Raw genomic sequence first — 25,760 nt, forward strand, 5'->3', positions numbered from 1 at the left:
ATACTTACCTTCCTCCCGGCTCTTATGATCTTCACAGTGTGGACCAGCCTGCCACTGCATAGCTTTTGCAAAAAAAATGTCCTGACCAGGTCCTTTCCTACTGCTCATTCCTATAGACCTGCTGTTCATGGTGGCCTCCAACTGTCCAGAGGGTGGCTCATCCATAGGAATACACAGTAGGTTACCTTTAAAGAGACTCTGTCACTTGAAAATAAAACCTGTGGTTTCACCCAACAGCTCCTATAGGATGTAAGAACTGACGGGAGAGACCACAGCATTTGGTGGAGAACACAGGTATCTGATTAACCCATTTGGATGCTGATTCTCCTAGAAGATAGTAGACATAGACTTGAAGAGAAGACCCGCTACTTTTTTTATTTTTGCCTTGATATATGCTTTAAATTTGGCCAGGGCATCTAGGCTTCAGTGACCTCTGTTCATAAAGTGTTAAGGATTTATTAGATAACTGCAGTCCAATTGTCATTGAACAAAAAAGAAACAACTCAAGAGCCAGTATCTATTAACCCTTGTGATGCTTAGCAACAATTCTCTCTCTGTATAAAACCAAAGTTACATGATTTATTGCAATAATAAACATGTATTACACACCTCCCAATGTCAATCCTTCAGCCAGTTTGACTTGAAGAGAATTTTTCAGTACGTAGGCAGCTCAGTAAACCAATAATTCCTGTAAGACTGTCACCCAAACACAAGACTTCCTTTCCCACTATAAACAATAGGCCCCTTTAATAGGAATTCTTCATTGTGTTGATTCCGTTGGCCGTTATTGGACAGACGCCACACACTTTGTCTCTATATCCCCTTCCCGTGTGAGTGGGTAAGGATATTTCCATATAAAGCACTATGTAGAAAGCTCTTTTTGTTCTTGGGCCTCCGATAATTCATTATATTTATTTGGCTCCTATATGTAAGGAGTATTTTCTTTAAAGCTATATCTCCATTCTGTGGTAGGTTAATAGAAAAATGTAATACATGTAAATGTAATGCCTAACGGGATAAGTTGTACCGCAGGAATGTGCTGAGTGGGTTTGCCAATGAATGGCTGATTGTACTCCCAACTATTTACTGGGTATCTCTACTTTTTGGGAAGCATTAACAAAGTAGGTCCCTGTTTGTACTTACTGGAGCGGAGTTGTCTCTGGCTCCTCGGGATCTCACCATCCGGCCTAGGACTTCTAGACCATCCGTGGTGATATTTCCAGCAACGTTTAATGGCTTTTCCCCAACTTGTTTGCAGTCGATGATTAGCTTGGAATTAGTCTTTGTAACTATAATATGTACCTGGCATAGAGAAAAGAATAGCAGAGTTTTAGGCATAATCCACCATTAAAAAAAGGAATAATACATGCACAAACATTAATGAAAGAAAAAGTGATTTTTTATTTTTTTTTTACATTGGAGCCTGCAAACGATTGCAACCATGATCAGTGGTTTTCATAATACATTTCGAATATTTTTACATTTGCAGCATTCATTATGCGAGCACTTCCTGTGACAATGCTCTCTCCCTGGCTCCCATTGGTTCTTCTGTTTTGTCACCATGTGAAACTGGATGTTGTGGTTGAGCCTATGCCTTTGCATATTACACAAGCATGGTCCTACAGTTGTCACAATTAGGAAACATGCCCTGAGGAATGCCATGCAGCCATAGCTTGAGTACATGTATTATAAATTAATGATTCCAGAAGGTCAGCTAACCTCACTCCCTTATTCTAAATGGGCAGGTCAGGAGAGAACAAAAGGGTACAGGTCAAAAATGTGCGACCTACAGTCATAACACGGCTCTTCCAATGTTTACTTCTACCACCACGCTCAGTTATATTGTACAGCGTGAAAGTAATTTATATACAGTGCTATGTACATTACACTCTTCATAACTTACCTTATGAAAGCTGCCATGGAATATTCTTCTAACCTCAGGTCCTTCAAAGGTAATAGTCTGAAACTGTCCCTTATTGTCGTAATTAAAAAAAGTTAGTGTTTTACCATTATCTGCGTAGAAAAAAACAAATATATGTTTGTAGAGATACAATATTATAAAAACTTTGTATAAAACATACACAAATGGCTAAGAAAATGTAATTGATATTGTCAGGCTTAGTATATAAAAATATATGTTGCTGACAAGTTGTAAATTCTGTAAGCCCCTCAAAATGGATGCACCTGCATATACCTACAGCACTTATAAGACCCATCTTTTACAGCCAAGATCCATTTTCATCAGCTCGTCCCTTCCTCCCACTACCCACACATTCCTAGTGGCCCATTGCTATGATGGGCTGACCTAATGGTCAATAGAAATCTGTTGAAGGCAGAAAGAAGAAGTGCTAGAGCTTGGCGCATTAGACCCATAGGGTCAATCAGGATGGCTATAGTAGCATGGTTTTAGAGGCTGAAACTAGTATGTTCATCACAGAACAAGCATTACTGAATTGCAGTTTCACATAGGTGCATTCACTATGTGTACCTGACAGATAAATCTTTCATTGGCAATAGCACTATGGCCAGACAGCCTCTCATATTGCAAAGAGAAACCCATTGATGGTAATAACCTCAAAAGAACAGAAGCATTTCTCTACCGGGACTCACAAAGTGTTAGCAAACTTTTAAACAGCTTAACACTTTGCAGTGCTTAATAAAATTGGAACTTCACCCTAGAACAACGGATATTGAACAGCCATAAAACACATGTTTGAATACTATCCTCTCGTAGTACAGCAATTAGCATTGGAAACTGATGGCTACTACCAGACATACCATACAGTTCATGGTGTCGTTTAGGCCTCATTGTGCTAGGTATGTCTTTGACAATATCCAGGCACAGAGGGGCATTTCCCAGGCTTTGCAATCATAAGATGTAGATAGCAGGAGGAGTTGAGCGATACTGTGAGTTGCATTGTGTAGCTGGTAAATGACCAGCAGTTTTCAATGCCGATTGCTAGACAATCGGAGTGTGGGCAGAAGTTAAGCATGGTTCCTTGCATTTATCAAGGTACTTGTGTTAAATGGTTGCTTAATGTTCATTGATTCATTCTAGGGTGAACTTTCACTAATACCAACATAATAACTAAACTCCTCCAAAAGGTTTAGATGGGTTTGCTTTATGATCAGTCAAATGCTGTGATTGGCTACAAACTCTATTAATAATCTAGTACTTCATCTCCTATATAACAGGCAAAACCAGTGAACCTGATAGGTTTTTTATTAGCTTTCTTTTGGTCTAGTCATGTGAACACTAGAACACTCATAACCTATACCTGAGAATGTTTCTAAAGGTGGCCATACACCAAGCAGTTTGTCTACCTGGCGTAATCTATTTGTACATTGGCATCTGTTTGCTTCTACCCCACAAAAAGCAACTCAGAAGACACCAATTAAGGCCATCTAGATTTTCGTATGAACGTTCACCAGAATGTTTGATGATGCCCTCAGAGACCATGAAAATGCCTTTGGAAATTGCATTTGTTTTGAACATTTACAGGGTTATTCACAAAAGGGTGAAGAGTTTGGAGAAGGCAGGAGAAGTGAACAATCTAGGACAACATACAGTAGCTGAACAGGAAAGTGAGCTGAATTGGAGAATTTTCTCCAAACCCTTCACCCTTTTGTAAATAACCCTATTAGTTTCTTGAATGACTACCACATTCACTGCGAGAATTTAGTTTGTTTGAAATAAAAAAAAATCCATCTTGCTCCGTCATTTTTTTTTCAATGATCATTTTTGTCAAAATGATCATCAATCTGACACCATTAACTATTAGACAATCCAATTAATGTTCCGAAAACAACATTTTTTTTTGAACAGCATTTCTACTGGTGTATGGCAAGATTTAGAGAGCTGACCCTATGATCGGATAAAGGTTTGTCTACATTATATAGCCCAAACTGGGGAAGTCTACAGATCACTACAGAGAGCAATGAAAGCAAAGATTGTATTACTGCAATCATATCATTTCACAAGAATACTTCAATGCAGGTGAACCAGGAAAGAAGACTCTCACTTTGGAAGCCAAAGACAAAAGCAATACTGAATTACAAATTAATATAACATGACACACTGTTGTCCTTTGAAATAAGATCATCCTATTAAAGCACTATAGAAATGTGTTAAAGTATATAAACATACTGTCAAGTATTACGCCAACCAATGGCTCGTAGCCTTTGTTCAAGATTTCCCACAGTGCAAAAGGTTCCTTCGGAGTATCGGGGAGTAGTCGGAAAAGGAAGGAGATGGTATAATCTGAAGGGAGGCCCTCTGGATGGATATGTCTGGTAACAAAAAAGGCCAACATTAAAAAATGAATTTCTTACTACAGATAGAAGCCCCAGTTCTTTTTTTCAGGGTTGACAGTCAGTCAGTGTAGCCAGGTGGTAAAGAATACCTAATCCCAGCACATCCTGCAAGCCAGCTGGCAGAGCATACAGTTCTTCCATTGCTGGAGGGCAGCAGACAGCTTATATATTACACCTAAATGAAGGAACAGTCATTGAACTCCCGGCATATCTAGCAGTAACAAGTCAAAAGCAATTGGACCTGCTGAGTAATACTTAGTGAGATTCAAGATAACTCAGCAAGCACAGAATAGTGCCACTTTATATGAGTTACCTGAGATGGGCCCCAGACCACACCCAGGGAACATGACTTGCCAACAGCAACATATAAAACACGAAATGGAGAATTTAATTATGGTTATTTGATGCTCAAACACCTCCTAATGTTGCTTATACTGTTCATTAAAGTGAGTATGTGCTTTGCCTAAACAGGAAGGGAGGAGACATTTTTCTTCAAACATCTACAGATTAATAAGGTTATAATATTGAAAAAATAGAAATAAATGTGAAAATGTGATAACTTTGTGTTAAAAACACACACAGTGAATTAGAAGAATCGGCTGCTTCAAAAAAAGAGGTGTTGTATTAAATGGTAGTCATTACCTGCAGGCTTTGGATCTATGATGAAACCAATATCATATCAGTGTAACATTCAAAATGTATAACTGTGTTGTAAGGCTCTGGCTGGCAGGATTGTGGACAATGTGTATGTTTCACCTAGGTTTTCCACCTATGCATGATGATAGGTTAGAGGGTTTGTGACCAATATGGAGAAAACAATCGTTTTGTGTTCTCTCTAAAAAGGCATATTCCACCTTTTGCAAATAAATAATAAATGCGCATACATTGATTAAAAAAAAATGTGCATTTATTAATTGTTTGCACTGACACCTGCAAAGCATTGCCACTGCAATTAGTGGATCATGGGTGCAATGCACAGGCTCCTGCAGAATCCAGCCCCAAGTCTGTATTGAGGCACTGATCTTGGGTTATGGGGCTAGAGGCATTGGCGTCACAACGCAGCCCGCACCGGGTGACACCATCGGAGGGGTGACACCAAAATGATTGGTGTCACCCCCTCTAAAAAGTCATGAGAGCCTGACAGTCGAACAAGATAGGAGGGTACCTGGCAGCATACCTTATCCCACCAGGTGAATGTTCTCTCCTCTCTTTGCCAGCACCTATCACCAAAATGGTTGCCAGCAAGTAAGCACGTGTGACATCAATGTAGTCCATTGATTACTTCCTTTTGCCAGGGGTGATGACGTCCCGTGCATGCGTGATGACGTCCCAGTGGGGACACCAAGCCTGGGGACGCCCCCGGCTAAAGGAAGTAATCAATGGACTACAAGTGTAGTGATGTCCTTCCCATGTGAATGGATCAGTGAATGGATGATGCAGCAGTGCAGGCTAAGTCATGCACAGCCATACTGAATTCAAGAAATGCAGGATGTTGTGGCGAGAAGAACTACGCAATTCAGCAAAGTGCGGGGGGAGGGAGCAGTTAGGTTAGGTTAATGTGACCAACCTCCATCATAGGTCCACATTTTACATGGTAGCCAGGCCTCATTATTCATCTCAGCTGTCCACAGGCCTTTATACAGTATATGTGAGCTGACTGATGCTCATGACTCTCTCTCTCTCTCTCTCTCTCTCTTTCACTCTGAGAGCCTGCTGCTTGATTAAAAGGCTGACGGCTCATGTCCAACCAGCTCATATAGGTGTGATAATCAGCAGTCCACAAACCTTGGGCCATATAGTGTACATTTGTATACATTTTTGATATATAGAATTTTCCTCAAACTTCTTTTTTTTTTTTAAGTAGACATTTTTGCAGTATAGGTTTCATGTAAACCACTAACTGTTTCTTCTACTATGGTTCAACAGATAATGAGTTGTTAGGTTCACACGTTTATAATCTTAGAGGTGTAGACAATCCTGATATTACTAAGTAAATCTCATGGCTGTCTGTTGTTAAGTAAAAATTAATTAGATTTACACTTACTTCGTGGGCTGAGACACCAGAGCATCTTTGTGTATCCTGTAGCATGGGAAGTTATTAAAAGTTCCAGGCTCCATGGAGACCCCATCCAAGGAGGAGTATTCCTTCTGCACCAACCCAAACATGTCCATCATTTTAAAACCTATAAGCAAGTCATAGAAATTAATATTCTTATTTTCCACATTATAGCTATCCTTAAAGTGACTAAACTCAGGAGTTAAATCTAAAAAATGCATTCAAGTACCTTAACTATTAACAAAAATGTATCTTATTTGTGTATCACTCGGCTGTAGATCCTCAAATCATCTCTAAATTGGTGCTAACGCTGTCCTTCCTTCTGGAGGGGGGCTACTTTTGTTCCCCATGGTCCCTGTGTGTATTGTAAAGTACCCACCGCTCCAAGCTCGCTCCCGTGATAGACTACAATCTCACATTTAGTTTACTTATTTGATTTGAGATTGTAGTCCATTACTTGAGCACGCTTGGGGCCGTGCAGACATACAGGCTGAGCTGATTATTAGTACATTGTTTGCCAAGTAACTCCTTAGATACTTCATTCCCCAGGCCAAACCCCAACCACGTGCCCCTCCCTGTTGATTCCATCTGGCTACATGCATCATTTTCAGGCGACATCCTTTTCCTGTAATCAATGGCTAAAGGCTTCCTTGTCAGTTCTGATATGACCATAGCTACCAACTGTCCCTCAGTTTGAGCAACTGCCCCTCTTTTCACACTAAATGTCCCTCTTTCCTTATTAGTTGTCCCTCTTTTTAGTCTAGAGGTATGGACTTTAATAGACAGATGTAGACCCATGTAGTATGTTTAACTATTATACTAAACCTTCTATCCCCTAAATTCTTACATTTGTTGTTATGAGCAGCCAGTATGAAGGACAATTAGTGGTGGAAAAAAAGGAATTGTCAGTCTACCCGATCTTTTCGTACAGATTAATTGTTTCACAGTCTTTGTAACTGGGAGCATGGCAGGGCTATGTACTTTGCCTTCATACTTTGCTCTAATAGGTGTCCCTCTTTTCCATCTCAGTAATTTGGGACATATAGGAGTGACCTAGGAACCTACGTCATCTCAAGTGGGCTTTTGCAGAAGCATGTATTGTCATATTTATGGTTGAGCAGATCCAGCCATAGATATAAGACAGCATGGGGTTTACAGGCTCATAAAAAATTATTTAATTGCTGTCCATGTCTCCATAGACCCAGGGATATTTCACCTTATTTCCTGTCCACAGGGACATCCCATAATGAGCAAGCCTGAGGTAGTAGCTCACCCCAGCTCCCCTTTTGGCCTTGCAAATAAGGTAGGGGCAGCCCTGGCTCTCCAGGTGACAGCTGACTAACAGAAATCTCAAACATTTTCCATTCTATCCAAAATTAAAAAAAAAAACAGGTTTGTCTGGGATTTAATCCTTGTATTATACTAATGGCTAATGGTTCCAGCTTTAGGAGACACTCCGTAACAGAAAATAGGCTTCAATGCCAGGCCTGGCCTGTAGATGGCATTTCAGAGAAAAATCTGATATTACCCTAGAAAAGTGCAGGCGGTGTGGGAGTAATCCAAGTTTCACTTTTCTTGCTAACCAAAGAACGCATTTATAAAGCAACAAAATACATATGGAGTAACCAATAAGCTACAAGAGTGTAGGCAAGATGGGCGCTATTATAAATTTGTAGTTATTTGTTTTTTTTCTGCATGGAAAGCTACATTACACCTCATCTTCATATCAACTAAACCCAGCAACTTGTGCAGCTTATCCACATCTCTTGGTATAGGCATACTGCCATGGCAGCTTAATATGATTAGTTTACAAGAGTGTTTTTCAGATGAACGTTCAACCTATTCCACATCCAAACATATTACTGCTGCCATTGTAACCAAGCAGAACATTTAAATGGCATTTCCTAAAATCTTAATTACTGGAAAAATATAGTACAGTGTCTACTTCCTCTACCCGAGTCTTTCACTTACCACTGAGTCACAAGTGCCGGACTGTATCATCTATTATTACTTTGGGGTCAATTTATAAAAAATTCACTTAGCTTATTCTTCCAGTGAAACTGTACAAAAGTTCATTCTGTGCAAGGTAATGAAATACATAGATAGGTAACCAAGTAGACACAATGTTACAATTCAAGAGACCACTGGAGGGAATGAGCATATACACCCAACAGCCATAACATTATGATCACACGCCTAATATTAAGTAGGTCCCCCTTTTGCAGCCAAAACAGCCCTGACCCATTGATGCATGGACTCCACTAGACCTCTGAAGGTATGCTGTGGTATCTGGCACCAAGCCATTTGAGCAACAGTACCTCTTTTAGTGGATCAGACTACACGGGCCAACCTTCGCTCCCCACATGCACCAATGAGCTTTGGGCCCCCATGACCTGTTGACTATTTTCTGGTTTTCCTCTCTTGGAACACTTCCAGGACTGGGGACATCCCACAAGAGCAGCAGTTTTGGAGTTGCTCTGACCCAGTCGTCTAGCTATCACAATTTGGCCATTGGCAAAGTCCCTCAAATCCTTTCGCTTGCACATTTTTTTTCTGCTTCCAACACGGGGGCAAAATGTTCACTTGCTACCTAATATATCTCCCCCCACTTCCAGGTGCCATTGTAATATGACCATTCACACTTTTTATGAATATTCCTATTTGAGAAGCTGTTGTCCCCTTCTCAAACAGCTTGTTAACTCGCACAGAACTAATGGACATGGAGTTTTGCTGGAAGAATAAGTTATGCAAATGCTTTATAAATAGACATTTTTGTCTTTAAGTAACTGTTCAGTTTTTCGGGTGTTTAAAAGATATTTATATTTTAGTAAGTGTGTAATAGTAAATTACTACCTAATAGATTAGCAAGATAAATCATTTTATGTTTGTCAAAGAGCACAATAGATTTCATCTTACCAATGACGTATAAAGCATCTAAAGAGTACAAACGAAGGTCAAATACATGCTCATAGCGATGATACAAACAGTCTTCCCTAGATAATTTGGAATGCAAAAGGAAAAGACAAAACACAGTAACCCTGAATGTTGACTTGTGATTGGTTGTTGTGGTTTACTGCACAATATGGGATGAAGAGATAACAGTCAGAAGCCAACAATACTTGAAACATTATGGATGCAGGTGTACATAATTTACCTGACACGCTGTTCCCTTGGATGTAGGCCCAAGGGCAAGCTGAAAGAGAAAGCAGTTTAAGAATCACAAATCTTATGTATTCATACAATAATATCATACGAAATTCTAGGAAATGTCAAAGAATTGTACATAGCATGAAGGACAGCACTGGGAGTAATGAGCAGCTATGGAATGTAAACACACCAAATATTTGCACATGACCAGGTTTTATTACAGAATGGTGGAGCCAAAATAATTCTATGGTATCACTACTGCCAACCTTGGACCTCTCTGATATGTTTTATAGGCACAGGGGTTATCAAAGTAGAATAAACCTGTGCAATTCCAACTGATAAAAACATACATATGTCTAAGTTATCTTCAGTCAAACCCTTGTGTCAAAATACGTCCACTTTAAATAAGTTAAAGATGCTGATTTACAAAATTTCCACCCAGCCATGTGCTGAGCAATGCCATTCGCATGGCGCTCCTGCTACTAGATGGAGCCAAGAAGCATAGGTACTGGCCAATTGAGATGGCTGAAGACCCGGCACGTGCAGCGTAGTGTTCATACTCGGCATAGCTTGATGCTGGAATGAGTGCAGATTGACGGAAGTTAAGTCATTCCCCCACTGGCCAATCACCATGGCTGAAGCCGGGCATAGACAAGGGAGCTCATGGATATTGTACCACTGCAGCAGAGGTAACTGCAGATTTTAGTTCTTGGCTGAGAACACCTACTACTTTAAGAGATTCAGGTACCCACGCCTTTCTTCTACTTCTCAGATTTTTATGTCTGTCTGTGTCCTTGTTGCAGATTTTCCCTAACGTTCTGTCTGGTAAAACCATTCTTAGTAGTACAGTAAGTGAGGTAAAACCTACTCAACCTTTTTTCTGTCACTGCATCCTTTAATAGTCTGCAAACCCTTCAGGCACCCCAGTCTAATATATAAACGTAAATGTACAAAAAGTTGTGTGGCCCTTCCAAAATACATACCAGACCTTTATCCGAGACAGGGGTCGGATATGAATTTTGAGTCCTCAGCCCCACCTTCACATCAGAATCCTACCGTCACATTAGGAGCTGCATCTGCGGCTTTAAGGCAAAGGGCGGGAGGCGGAGCAGGCCTGGGTGGAGGTGAACTTCCATCCTTTTCTAAAATTATCCCACCCGCCCTGGAGTCAATAAACGAAGATATCCCCTGTGCACCATACAGCAATAGGGACCAAAAGTAATGGTGGTGCTTGTAGTGATGTCCACGGATGGCTCTGTGCGTATATCGAATAGACAGCAATGAGGATCACCAGCAGTCATGTTGGTGATCCTCATTGCTGTCTACTGGATTAGAGTCATTCATTTTCACGGTGCTAGCAGCTTGCTTGCCTGTGCCATGGAAATGTATGATGCTGTGAGAACATTTTGATGCACTCCTGAGTAAGCCAGAAGACAACCCAGGTTGTTGCAGCCAGAAGGCATCCTGGTTGAGAAATGCTGCTTTAGATGGTTCCCTGAATAACAGTAAAAACATGATGGGGGTTCTAATCCCCCACCCCCATCCCAAACTAAAGAAAACTTTACTTTACAACAAACCTATCATTCAATACTATTCACCTTTTTCAGAAGTTTCATTCTCCCCCCAACCTTAACAGTATGAAATCTGTCAAACATTCTATAACAGATGGAGTTAAGCTACAAATGTATTCACATATGATTACGGATTCATTCTGGATATCAAACAAAAGGTAGAAATTGGCACCAACTTGCTGACGCTGTCTCGCAAATGAAAGTGACCAGCTCATCTTCTATTTTCTTGAACCCATCAAAGTCATCGACGAAGAAGACGTGTCTCTCGCTGGGCTTGCTGGCAATGTTCACTAATTCATTGTAGTCTGCATCCGCCACGCCAATGGCAAAAATGCTGAAGCCTGGGAGGAGGGAGGACAAACATTGGGTAAGTTATCGGTCTTTTATCTCTAGTGAGATTGAAGTCTTCTAAAAGCATTGTCCCAACTCCTGCTGTGTGTTGTAGGTGCGGCAGGGATGAAAAAGATTGTTTATTTTATCATGAACTGAACACTTACTGCAAAGAATGATGCTCTCTGTTTACACTCCAAAGGACGTATCCCTTTTAAAATATGTTATCCATCAATTGATTTAGTGCAAGCTGTGACATCTTCTCACACACTTGGTTTTCCAGAAAAGTCTTCTTTAAGATGTCCTTTTTATAGAAACAGTTGGCCTGACTCTCACTTAAGAGACAGATCTAAAGTGCCTTTATAGAACATCCTGCCTATATAAATTCTTCATTTCTTAGCCCTCCTTAGCACAATCACCTAATTGCTCCTTAACATAGAAGTGAAGGCAAAACTTTTTTTTTAGCTTTGGATAGAGTAAGGGAGAGTTATAACCAATGTCAGCTTTTTTTTTTTACAATCTGTGTCCCTTTGGGGAGACATCCCTTCACTTCCTGTCCAATAGCCATAACAGGAAGTGGGAAAAAAATCCCTTAAGGTAGTGGTAATGCCCTGGTAGTCAGCAGGGTCACCAGAACCAGTGCCCCATTGTAAGATTTCCCATTTATTCCTGTTCTGGTGGCAACCTAAAATTTGGGTTTTTCTTTCACTTTCAGTGATAACGGTCACCAGGACAAATAGAGAGGGTGAATCGGGGGCACAGACAGCAAATAAAAACCTTGCAGGTGTTCTAATTCCTCTCCACTATATCCAAAACTAACAATATAAGTTGTACTTTACGCATGCAGGACAAAATGGTAGGTTTATTTTAATGCCCCAGCAGCAAATACTTCCCTTCCCTTTGCTCCCGTTTGTCTTTCAGATGACGGCTGTCCATGCATGCATGATCTGGCCACTTAATGATCACCCTTATGAACAATTATTGCACAGACTTTTGCAATGAGAAAAAAATGCCTGTTTGTGCCCAAGGAGAGGACAAGGGAAGGCTATTCAGTCATTGGAAGTCTTGGGGAGGAAACAATAGTAATTATCCTAGAAATTCCATTCTGACCAAATGATTGTATGAGTGGTAGGGATCGGGGGGAACCTTCTCTTGCGTGCAAGGTGAGCTCTACAATAATAATTGTCCCGGAATTTCCATTCTGTCCAATTGATTGGCTGGGTGGTAGGGATCATGGGACACATTCTCTTATGTGTGTAGGTAGTGCAGGGTGAACTCTACATATGAGCCCTGTTCATCCAGCTGTACCGCATACACTAATAATGGGAGGTTTGGGGATTCTGGTGTTTTGGGTAACACAAACCATCACCACATCACAGAGCTTCTCGCTGTTCCCATTTAACAAGTGTTATTGTTCTCACAAGTACATCATTATAGCAAGCTTTCACAGCTGGTATAGAGCTGCCATTTACCGCTAAGTCGTTTAACATAACGTTTTCAGATCTCTGCAGGGCTATCAATCATAATCTGCCAGCATTGTCTGAATTTTATTAAAACTCTTCTCGCTTTGGAAACGGAAAAAAATAATCTCTTTGGAGGTCCTCATGTCTGATTTCAGCACTTCATAATAAGGCATTCATCAACGGTTTCAATGGGAGTCTATGTAATCCTTATCCTAAGCTTTAACTCTGTAATACAAGAATAATGTGTTGTCTGCCGAGGCTGATATGAGTGCTGCTTTGAGGAACAAAAGACAACTATGAGATATGTAACATGGAGATACAAAGACAATCACTTGTGACCAATATGTAAAACCAGAGCAAATGAGACGACAGAGTGACAAAAGACAGGGAAGGAGGGAGACAGACAGACAGACAGACAGACAGACAGACAGATAGATAGATAGATAGATAGATAGATAGATAGATAGATAGATAGATAGATAGATAGATAGATAGAGTATGATACATACATACATAAATGCATACTTCAGGAGATATGGACTGGTATTTACAATAACAATAACCTACCCTGTAACCCTAAGACTAACCTACCTTGTAACACTAACCCTCTCTGTAACCCTAACACTAACCTACCCTGTAACCCTAAGACTAACACTCTCTATAACCCTAACACTAACCCACCCTGTAACCCTAACACTACCCCACCATTTATCCCCTTTCTGTAACCCTAACACCCACCCACCCTATAATACTAGCACTAACCCACCCTGTAACCCTAAGACTAACACTCCCTGTAACCCTAACACTAACCCACCCTGTAACCCTAACACTACCCCACCATTTATGCCCTTCTTGTAATCCTAAGAATAACCTACCCTGTAACCCTAGGACTAACCCACCCTGTAACCCTAAGATTAACCTTCCCTGTAACCATTACACTAATCTACCTTATAACCCTGAGACTAACCCTTCCTGTAACCCTAACACCCACCCACCCTATAATACTAGCACTAACCCACCCTGTAACCCTAAGACTAACGCTCCCTGTAACCCTAACACTAACCCACCCTGTAACCCTAACACTAACCCACCATGTACACTCCCTGTAACCCTAACACTAACCCACCATGTAACCCTAACACTAACCCACCATGTAACACTAACACTAGCCCACCATGTATCCCTAAGGATTACTTGTAATCCTAACACTAACCCCCCCTGTAACCCTAAAACTAACACTCCCTGTAACACTAACCCACCATATGTCCCTCCTTGTAATCCTAACACTAACCCACCCTGTAACACCAACCCACCTTGTAACCCTTTGCATACTTACCTCTCTTGTGCCGGGATCCTTTGTGTCCAAGTCCAACCTTCCTGCACTGAAAGATACCATCTCCGAATTGCAGGCACTACTTCAGTTTCGAAAAGGACAACATACTTATAAAGGACAATATAGAGAGGTAGAAGGCAAGACATTTCTAATGACCATACCTTCCAAATGCATCTCACTGGCAAACTTAACAGTTTCATCTTGGGAGCGCCCATCGGTAATCACCACCAAAACCCTCGGCACACCTTTCCTCATGCCAGATTCCACAGTAAACAAATCTTCTCTGACGTGCTTGATTGCTCTGCCTGAGTAATACAAGAAAGAAGAAATTATCTTATTTCTGAAACACGGTCCTGCATTATAATACTATAACAAGGTCAAACATCCCAAAACAAAACCTATCAGAACTTTAACTTGTATTTGTGGCATTCATGGCATGGTGAACTGTGTTTACAGACAGTGATTTTTGGAAGTATTCCTGAGCCCATGCCGTGATGTCCATCACAGATTAATGCTTGTTTTTAATGCAGTGCCGTCTGAGGGCCCAAAGATCACGGACATCCAATATTGTGTTTCAGCCTTGTCCCTTACGCACAGATATCTCCAGATTCTCAGAATCTTTTGATGATATGATGTACTGTAGATGATGATATATGTAAAGTCTTTGCAATTTTACGTTGAGGAACATTATTCTGAAATTGTTGGACAATTTTTAGATGCAGCTTTCCGCATATTGGTGAACATCAGCCCATCTTTACTTCTGAGACACTCTGACTCTTTAAGATGCTCTTTTTATATCCAGTCATGTTACTGGCCTGTTGCCAATTAACCTAATGAATAAAATATTCTTCCAGCTCTTCCTTGTTATTACCACTTACTTTCAGGGGCGCACCAAGGCCGGTTGTCACCGGGTCTCCAGTCCGAGTGACACCCCACCGAGTCGTCATCGCGCAGGCGTGGCCATCTTGGTGATGGACGCTGGTAGAGAGAGGAGGGGATGTTCACTCTCTCCTGACACTGTCGGGCTCTCAGTCTATGACCGAGTGCCCGACTTTTTAGAGGGGGTGACACCAAAATGACTGTCAGTCATTTTGGTGTCACCCCTGCATTGTGTCACCCGGGTGCGGGCCGCACCCCCCTTGTGACGCCACTGCTTACTTTGCCAGCTTTTTGTTGCCCTGTCCCAACTTTATTGAGACATGTTGCTGCCATCAACTTCAAAATGACCTTCTTCTTTTTCTTAACATGGTCCATTTTATCAGTTTGAACATTTGATATTCTTTCTATTTTCTAATGAGAATAAAATCTGGGTTTAAGAAATTTGCAAATCATTACATTCTGTTTTTGTGTAGATTTTACACAGTATCCCAAATTTTTTGGAATTGGGGTTGTATGTTCAATCACATGTGGATAGACAGATTTGGAATTCCTGCAGCAATAATCAGCAGGTTCTTGTCGCAGGAATCCTCGGCCGCATCTTCTTGTCCTGTATGTATGAGACAAGGTGGCAACTCTCTCTATGGAACAGAAAGTGACTACAGAACATTTTCCCTTATCCTTAGCTCCATTACATGGGTTATGTTCTGTAGTTCACAGTGCTGATAACACTGCTTGAGATTTCAGTGCAGCAGATGCAGGGAACACAGAAAGTTATCAGCTCACCAGATTTCTGGCAGGTTCAACAAGTATTTTTTAACTTCAAAGACCAACAGGGAGCAAATACGGGAAGTCTGTTTACATAGACCTTAATGTATACTTGCTCACAATGGACCTTTAGGTTCTTGTTACATTTCTGGCAAGCAGATTCCAGTCATCAGTTTAAATAAACAGCTCGGCAAATGTTGATACAAAATCCACAGAACGTTGTTAATTTGATGTTAAATTTCACAGTGAATCTGTGACAACAATGAAGCAGGAGCCAAAGTACACAGCACTCAGGATGGGAAAATAAAACAAACAGGAATCTATTTTATGAAGTGCCGGGATACATTTATTGGACCTCCCAAGATTTACTTATCGAGGGCAGAGAGGACTGAAGGGAGGATGTTGGGAGTTACACCGGACCCCACATACCTGTCTTTGTGTTCCCGCCTTTGTACGATATTGCATTTATAGCAGCCAAAAGAGAAGCCTTGCTTTTATGTGAGCTTAGCTTAAATTCTGTCCTCGCGTCATCACTGTACTGAGCGACTCCGACCTGAATGACAAGAGGTAAGACATTGACTTCATTCACAATATACTGGTGTGCAGCTTAGCAGAGGGAGGAACATGTCGCTCCCCAATTGTTCTGTAATTTAGACAATTGTTCTGTAGTTCTGTAGTTGAGACTGAACCTAAAATATAAGAGTGTTAGCAAAAATACTTCAATTAACAAAGAAAACAGGAAAACCTAATTGAATGTTTAGTTTCAATACGCTAAATACATTTCAGGTGCATTCTATAAAAAGCAGCCACAGCCTGAGTAGAAAAGCCTGTCCCCTGCCAGCATGGTAGAAAAGCCTGTCCCCTGCCAGCATGGTGCAGATAAGGACCCTTGATCTCTGTGTAGAAGTAGTGGACTCAATGATCATGCACCTTGCTTAATGGAAATCTCTAGCTCCCACTCAGCAGGCTGTGTCCCAGACCTCTGCAGAGAGGTTGCTGCTTCTGTACAGAGAGCAAGGTCCTTCTTTACAGCATGCTGGCATTTCTACTTAAGATGTGGCTGCTTTATAAAGAATACATACTGTAAGAATTTGCACAGAATTTGTGGGGGAAATACTGGGAAATGTTACACATACACATAACTTAGCATGCATACACTTAACTAAGAAAACAGGCTCACTTTAACTACACCACCCTCTTGGCTGTGTAATAAAGCTACACACTTGAGCACATATGAGATAAGTGGATGGTATGCCAGGTTCCTGTGCAGGCTTCAGATACACTTTAAAGCTGAACTTCAGGTAGCAATATTTACAGATACGTACACTGGTCCACCTTGGCCAAATGTAAGTATATGCAAATTATCCCTGGTAGGGCCATGGAAGATCCTGTAAAACACTGCAGTATCCAGAGCTGCTACAGTGCTTTACAGCAATGTAATGGGTCCTGCACAGCCGCTTTGCTGAGCTACTTCCGCTCTGCTCTGAAAGCACAGGGGGTTGCTCGCTCAGCACAGCGGCCATTCATTGAACGCCTAGTATTTTTACCAAATGGTACTAGGCATTCCTTAATTGGACAAGGGGCAGTGACATCATGACCCTACAATATGCAGAAGATACCTGTAAAGTGTTGTAGCAACACCAGCTACTACAGTATCTTACAGGATCATGAACCCTGTAGCCCTACCAGGTATAAAATATGTATACTTGCATTGGGCCAAGCTGCAGCAATGTAAGTTTATATACATATTTATACCTGAAATTCAGCTTTAACATGGCTGACAGGTTCCCTTTAATTTTGGACAGGCCTTACCTGTGTTGCCTCAGGGCCAATCTCATCCATGGCTCCGGCTGTGCTGTAAAGGAAGTTGATAACTTTGTGGAAGTTGTCGTCTCCGATACTCCAGGATCCATCCACCAGGAATACAAGGTCTGCTCTTGCGGACTTACACACTGGAATGTGGAAAACAGAGAGAAGCTGAATCCATACTGGTGACTGACAGATGATGTGAGCTGATTTATTAAGCTAACTGCACTTATAAGTTCTGACATCAAGAGAGAGCATAGTACATACATTCTCTGACCCCCTCCCTACACATGATGCAAAGGCTGCATAAAAAGCACAAAAAGAACTCTACTTCTCCCTGTCAATACAGTCTACAGAGTGTCGACTCTACAGCTAGGCTCCTGTATACCTCCAAACAGTAAAACAAATGCACTGGAGTCCGAAAAAAGTGAATAATTTCTGTATATTGTTAAAATTTGACATCACCAGGGCTGTTAACGCATTTCGGTTTCAGAGCCTTACTCATAGCTATTAGGTTTGATTAGGGCTATTTAAACGAAACATGTTAGCAGTCCTGATTGTCACTTTCGGCTGTTTGTGCATTTTAACCAAAAATACATTTTTGTAGCACTTCAGCGTATTTGTTTTACTTTCTTTATACAAGCCTCAAACAGGAACCCTGACAAAACCGGTAATATGTTTTAGATAAAATATTCAACAGAGCAGAGAGGGGAGGGGTGAATCGCTGCGGGGAGCAGTGACTGACAGTCACTGCTCTCTGCAAGATGAAGACAGTGAGCTGAGATCAATTACATAGTTACATAGTTTGTCAGGTTGAAAAAAGACACAAGTCCATCAAGTTCAACCTATAAAGATGTGAAGAAAAAAAAGAAAGAAGAAAAGCCTAAACAGAACGCTATGCCCACATTTAACCACTGTTCATCCGGAGGAAGGCAAAAAAAACCCCTATAAAGCATGGTCCAATTTGCTCCAATGGGGGAAAAAATTTGGTTTGTGATCGCTTAGTTCTCGAGCTATAGAGCTGACATGTGACAGCTACAGTGTCGCACGCTGACTCAAAGGGGTTGATTTACTAACCTTATAAACACACCATGAACATGTATACACCTTTGTAGTGTGTTCCCTCCCAGCATGATCTATTGGTGGAATCTAGACACCTTTGTAGTGTGTACACACCCAGCAGGTGTGTTGTGCAAAGCCCTGCATGAATTACAAGGTGATGTTGTGTAAATTAGCTCGACGTTGTGTTGCTTGCGTTGATGAATGCAGGAATGTAAATGCATGAGCTAACCATTTTTGTCTAAACTGTGAAGCAGCATTATATATGCATCATGTGCATGATTTTTCCATATATGGCATTAGTGGAAATATGCTTTTAGAGACTTTTTGGTTGATAAATACGTTTTGCTGTGTAAAAATCACACGCACCTAGTGCGTGCGTGTGTTTAGGTTAGTAAATCACCCCCAAACTATCGGGAGGAGTATATTTTACTCTCCCAATAATTCTTCTTTAGTCCCATCCAGATATACCAACATTTAACATTAGCCTTAACTTGACTATAGGAAGTAGCGACAGAGTTTCAATTTTCCAAAAATTTTGTTTAAAAAATTGAAGATTTTGGCCAAATTTTGCCTTTATTTGGTAAAAATACATTGGAGTCGTAGAGGAAGATGAGTGTTTTTTTTAAGGGTGTGATTGACTTTAAGGTTATGGAAAATCCTTCCAGCTATCCCAGACTTGTTCTTGTGCCCAAAAACACCATCATTAGCCTTTTTTTTTAGAAAAAGAAAAAACAAACAGTAAAAAAAGAAGAAAAGAAATCAGTACACAAATAACGATCTAATACACGAAAATATGGAAACAGAAAAAAACACAAAGAACACTAATTGCAAAAACTAAACTTCTCTAAATACACCCGATGAAATGTCACAAAATGGACCGCACTGGGAGTTTGGTGAAAGTTCATCTATAACCAATCTGCCATATTCACGCTTCTGATTGCTAGTTGACCACAATACAAATGCTGCTCATTGAGGTGCTTGTTACCTTCTCGTGCCACAGGAATGGTTGGTGGTGGAGTTGGAGGTTTGGTTGGTGCTGCAGTTGCAGCCGGCACTGGAAAGAAAAAAATCCAGAATTAACTTATTTACTCTTTAAACACAAATTCCAGACAATGTTTTTCATCCTGTGTGATTAGATGCATCAACTCACGTGTTGTTTCTACAATGCTGACGCCGGGTCCCTCGGCCTCCCCCATCTGTGCATAGACGGTGATCCTGTATCTAGAGTTAGGCAGGAGTTCATAGAAACAGTGACGAGACGTTCCTCCAGCCAGGTTGGCTTCTTGCTTGGAGCCATCTGCAATGGAACAATAAAGCTGAACTCCAGACAAACAGTTATATACCCAGAATGATTAAACATAGGACAGATGTTTGACCTGCCAAAATCATTTGTACTTCTGACCATCCAAAACTGAGTTTACACAGCTCTGCCACTCAGTACAACCCTGTCCAGCCTGATTTAATAATGCTGCAGTGAAGTAATACAGCTAGGTCTTGTCCCTACCTAAGTCTGTGATTGAACAGCAACAGACAAATGTTCTCTCTTTCTCTCTCTCTCTCTCTCTCTCTCTCTCTCTCGTCATATTCAGATACATAAACTACCTATATATAATGGTGTATTGACAAATACAGAGCTGCATTGATTTGTTTCCTTTATATCTGCCTGAAGTTTAGCTTTATAAGGGACTTCAATCTCTCTATATAACAATTTTGCCAAAACTTGGGAATGCAGAAGGCTACTAATCAGATGACCTCCTCATTGTTAAACCCTATGGGTGGAAGGTGGTTTTAGTTATTTGCATAACATTGCCTTAATGGAATACAGTTTCCAATGAGATTCTCACTTGCCTCATGATAGGAATGGACCCCTGCAAGCTATATTTAAAGGGAAATGCCACACATTAAAAAAAATAAAAATAAATGCCACATATTCATAAAAGAAAAACATTTGCATTTGTTATTTTTTTACATAGAAGCCAGTAAAGCATTGCAACTGCTATCAGTGGATGGCTGGTGCATGGCTCTGGCTCCTCTGTCTCCCGTCTGTGTCAATGCCATGTAATATGGTCAGAAAGTGTCTGTGAAGGTTCTCATTCATCCAGGTCATGGAATATCTGTAAAAAATAAGTCAAGGCAACTGGACTTGCTGTATTTTTTTTGAAGACGACAACTAGATAACAAATGGTTCCCCCAAAAGACCCAACGCCAAAACACAAGATGAACAACATTGTGTATGCAGTTCAGTGCAGTGAGGAGTGCTCAGAATTGTATGTCGGCGAAACTACACCAGCGTATGCCACAGCATAGAAGAGCCAAACCCTCTGGTCGGGATTCGGCAGTATACCTACACCTAAAGGAGAAGGGTCACTCCTTTGGAGACAGTCAAGTACGCATCCTAGACAGCGAGGAGGACTGGTTTAAAAGAGGTGTGAAAGAGGCCATTTATGTAAAAATGGAGAAGCCAAGCTTAAATAGAGGTAGGTGTGTGTGTGGGGGGGAGGGAGGAGGGGTGAGACATCTATTGTGTGCCACAGAGAATGCTGTTTTAACACCTCTCTCTGGGCAAGTTAATAACACCTCCTAGACTCCGGTTTGCAAATGCATTCAACACCTGGTTGTGACTTACAGATTATGTGGATTGGAGCGAAATTCACCACATTTATTCCCAAATAATTTTTTGTGCATGTCATTCTGAATTGAGAAAGCTTGTTGGATGACCAGTGAAATGTCTTCAAGTAAAATACAGCAAGTCCAGTTGCCTTGACTTATTTTTTTACAGATATGGTCAGAAAGGTAAACTTAGCCTTTAATGGTCATGACATAATAAAATGTGAATTCAGTTAATTTAAAATTTAAGAACATATACAGTAGCTTTGCTTCAAAGTTCCTATAGAAAATTGGTATCATGGGGGGCACACCAATGAAAGTGCTCAAGGATTATTGTAGATGGTTCAATGTTCTCTCTAAAGTGCTGTGAAAAAGCATCCATATATAAATGAGCACTAAAATGAAAGAGAACCCATTGAAATATTCTTGGTCCGGGACAAGTAACAAATGAACACCAGATTATAAGGAAACTTAACTTGGTTAAAGCCAGCATAGCTTGGAAGAATTACATACTGAGACTATAGATAACCTCCAGATGATAACATTGGACTTTGTCCTATTTTCCTCTCCAAACTGCTAGCAATGAAGAATTTTAGTACTGCTTGTGGTCTGCAGGTTCCCTAAACATGTAAATCAGGATGCCTGTGGATTTAGGCATCTTTTCAGATCTTCACCCATAACAGCTAACTTTCCCATATAATGTGATGGTTTGACTAGCGCCCAGATGCCTCCTAGGAGATTAACATGGAAGTATGACAACTGAATGGTAGAGCGCTAACCAGACTCATAATGCAAAGGCTATCCAGTGTCAAAAATGGGAGATACACCAAGCATCAAAGTCAAAACAGGATTCCAAAGAGTATTCATGCCAGACAACTAAGCCAACAGCATATTATGATAATGAGGAGATATAGCAAAGAGAACATACACAAATCCACAAGATTAAACTCTTAAAAGGCAATTCTACCCAGAAAACAGTCAACTGGGTTGGTGTAAGGCACGACACATACTTATATTCTGTTATATGTGCCCGTAACCTGGTAGAGAAGAACTAATAGCAGGTAAGACAACCATGGATGCCGCCATGTGATTCCACAGAAGAATAGAAGAAAAGTCACTAGCAATCAGTTCTAGAAGGTGCAAATGTACTGCTATTTATTATTATAGCATCATATTAGTCATAAAGCCAAGGTTTCGGGGGCCCCTTCCTCAAGGCGTTCACTGTAGAGAGTAAGTCACTAGCACACCAAAATCTTCATCATCAAAACGTTGAAGTTGGTTGATCATGAAATCACAGGAAGAGGTGATGTTTCAAGAGCATACAGAGTCCCATCATCAGGATTGGACTACAATCCTATGTTTAGTTTACTCATTTGTATTGAGATTGTAGTCCATCACAGGAGTGAGCTTTGAGCGGTGACTAGTTTACAACACACACAGGGAGCATGGGGAACAAAAGTAACCCCCCTCCAGAAGGAAGGACAGTGTCAGCACCAATTCAATTTCAGAGATGATTTGAGGATCAACAGCCGAGTGATACACAAATAAGATATATTTTTGTTAATAGTTTGGGGACGTGAATGTATTTTGAAGGTTGAACTCCTGAGTTTAGAGTCACTTTAAGGAAAAATAATATGTTCAATAGAAAATGAGATTCCCAGGGAATGACATGTATAATTGAATGATGTCTTATTACTGGGGGTATCTGCAGTGATCTTCAGTGTTTTATTATTTGTATCCTTTTTCATTCTCCTCTTCAGGGTTTATTATATGTGCGTATTATACGTTTATGTATTAATAGAGTGCAGAGAACAGAAGTCAGAGCTGCCGGGATCCTGCAAATCTTTCATAAAACAGCACAGAGAACATCTGTAGGATTTGGAAGGAACGGTCACTGCAGACACATCAGCAGCTAAAATATTTTGTCTGTAGAGGAAGAAGATTCATTCTCCAGGGCTGTCACGCCCCATTTAGTAACCCAAATATTTTCAGATTTCATAAATGACTTTTTTCTTCTATTTTACATTATTCCCATAAACAGTTGGAACATGACCCCACAGAATGACTTTGATTTAATACTTGAGACGCTTTGAACCTTTTTTTTTTTCTTTACTCTTGTGATTGTTTTAACTCCTGGAAGTATTTGATTCCCTTCTTATGATAACCAGAATTGAGATCTGAGTGTATGTAAGGCCAACACTTCTTTTTTGTTTGTTTGGGTGGAATGTGGAAGGATTGGTAATCCCGTTAGGTTTCTTTATTCTTCTGCGTCTCTGTTGGAGAGGTTTACCCTCTCAGTTGGTTCTGCTGACTATTGTATCCAATACAGAAGGTGATGGGAAATCCGATTTTTTTAATCACAGGAGCAGCTCCCCCTGCCAGCAGTGAATAAGCAGCTAAGCCCATCCTGCTTCGCCCTTCCAGCCGTGGCTCAACAACTCAGCTTACCCTGCTTCCTCCTGCCAGCAATGACTCAGAACTTCAGCTTCCCCTCCTAGCAGTGACTTAGCAACTCAGACCTCCCTGCTCCTCCTTTCCAGCAATAACTCAACAGCCCAGCTCAACCTTCTCCCTCCTCCCATCAGTGACATAGCAGCTCAGCTCACTCTGCTAATCATCACAGCAGAGACTTAGCAGCTCAGGTTACCCTGCTACCTCCACCTAGCAGTGAGTCAGCAGCTCAGCTCCCCCTTCCCCGCAGTGACTCAGCAGCTCAGCTCACTCTGCTACTCATCACAGCAGAGACTCAGCAGCTCAGCTCCACCTGCTACCTCCAGCCAGCTGTGACTCAGCAGCTCAGCTCCACCTGCTACCTCCAGCCAGCTGTGACTCAGCAGCTCAGCTCCACCTGCTATCTCCACCCAGCAGTGACTTAGCATTTCAGCTCCACTTGCTCCCCCTTCTTAGCAATGACTTAGCAGCTCCACCTGCTATCTTCACCCAGGAGTGACTCAGCGAGCAGCTCAGCTCCCCCTGCTTCCCCTTCTTAGCAGTAACTTAGCAGCTCAGCTCACTCTGTTTCTCATCCCAGCAGAAACTTAGCAGCTCAGCTCCACCTGCTACCTCCGCCCAGCAGTGACTTAGCAGCCCAGCCCCCCCCCCGCATCCCTTCCTGCAGTGACTTAGAAGCTCAGTTCACCCAGCTCCCTCCACCCACCAGGGACTTTGACACTCAACTCCCCTTACCCGCAATGAATGAGCTTTCCCTGCTCCTCCATGAACAATAACTCAGTGGCTCAGCTCTTTCTGCTCCCCCTTCCAGCAGTGACTGGGCAGTTCAGATCATCCTGCTTCCTCCTCCCATCAGTAAATCCTTATCTTAGTAAATCCTGTTCTCCTTCCCAGATTTTCTGCTGTGTGTACATTTACAGATTAGAATGCTGGCAGACTGATGAATCACTGCTAGGAGGGAGGAGCTGAGCTAGCTTAAATAAGAAATTAAGTGCTGCTGATGTGAATTTTGAGGATTCATTTCTTCACAGTGGCTGCAGCTACAGAGGCCAGTGAGGGCTCATTGTAAATCTAATTTACTGCTTGTTAAGAAAAAGCAATACTTGACTGTCCATGGGCTAGCCACAGGTTCCTATTAAATTCTACAAAGTATTCAGAATAAAATGTTTTACTGTTTATGTCATATCCTGTCTGAGGAAGTAGCAGAGTTTTTCAGTTGGCGTATCTCATGGACGGAGATGATATAATCAGAGAAAATTCATGTTCTCACATACCCTGCAGTGACTCGATGATGATCCTGTAGGAGGTTGCATGTCTTTGCAGTTGCCATTGGGAACAGATGCTGTTCATCCTCACTTGGTACGCACTCAGATTCGTCACTCCAAGATATACTGTAATAAAAAACACGCAAAAAGATCAATGGCTTTGCTGAAATACTGAGAACAACCAACAACCCGGATAACAAAATGGGTAACACCGTTTTATGCACCGATATATCGGCAGCCGAAACATATCGGCAAAAAATGGCACTTTTAGCATAATGGCCGATACAGCGGTGCATCCATTCTTTTGTCTCTTTTGTGTCTTTTGTCTCCTCCTGTCCCAGCAGGGAGGAGAGAAAGTGTCACAGACGGCCGAGCGCTGTGGGAGAAGAGCGCGGTGAGCGGCCGGCGTCTATGTCACAGATCAGAAGAGAGCGGTGTGGTCAGGAGGCTGAGCTCTCTCCCCGCACCGCTCGCTCAGCCTCCTGTGACAGCGTGCCAGGAAGGAGAGCGAGTACAAGCAGTCAGTGATCAGTGATCGCTTGTAAATAATGGAGAACAGAGTATGTTTACTATATACTCAATTATGAATGAATGGGAAGTGATCTACATCAGTGCTCCCCAACCTTTTTATCGCCGCGGACCGGTCAACGTTTAATAATTTTACCGTGGCCCGCTGAGGGGGGGGCGTTGATTGTTTATATTTTAGATTGT

At 41.4% G+C, this 25,760-nt stretch overlaps 1 protein-coding gene across 1 annotated transcript in view; it reads right to left on the bottom strand.

The window, feature by feature from the left end:
- COL14A1 (collagen type XIV alpha 1 chain) overlaps window positions 1–25,760 on the bottom strand; it is a 137,717-nt gene that overhangs the window by 38,073 nt on the left and 73,884 nt on the right. The window contains exons 22-33 of the mRNA XM_018553336.1: window positions 25,059–25,175; window positions 19,877–20,023; window positions 19,712–19,780; window positions 17,671–17,810; window positions 16,288–16,411; window positions 14,376–14,519; window positions 11,265–11,429; window positions 9,525–9,563; window positions 6,359–6,497; window positions 4,148–4,290; window positions 1,904–2,013; window positions 1,144–1,302 (exon numbers count right to left, since the gene is read on the bottom strand). Of these exons, the coding sequence (XP_018408838.1) occupies window positions 1,144–1,302; window positions 1,904–2,013; window positions 4,148–4,290; window positions 6,359–6,497; window positions 9,525–9,563; window positions 11,265–11,429; window positions 14,376–14,519; window positions 16,288–16,411; window positions 17,671–17,810; window positions 19,712–19,780; window positions 19,877–20,023; window positions 25,059–25,175 (1,496 nt within the window). The remainder of the gene's footprint in view (window positions 1–1,143; window positions 1,303–1,903; window positions 2,014–4,147; window positions 4,291–6,358; window positions 6,498–9,524; window positions 9,564–11,264; window positions 11,430–14,375; window positions 14,520–16,287; window positions 16,412–17,670; window positions 17,811–19,711; window positions 19,781–19,876; window positions 20,024–25,058; window positions 25,176–25,760) is intronic.

The sequence above is a fragment of the Nanorana parkeri genome, unplaced genomic scaffold (genome assembly GCF_000935625.1).
Source record: "Nanorana parkeri isolate BGI_ZX_2015 unplaced genomic scaffold, ASM93562v1 scaffold117, whole genome shotgun sequence".
In the NCBI taxonomy this organism is placed as follows: domain Eukaryota; kingdom Metazoa; phylum Chordata; class Amphibia; order Anura; family Dicroglossidae; genus Nanorana; species Nanorana parkeri.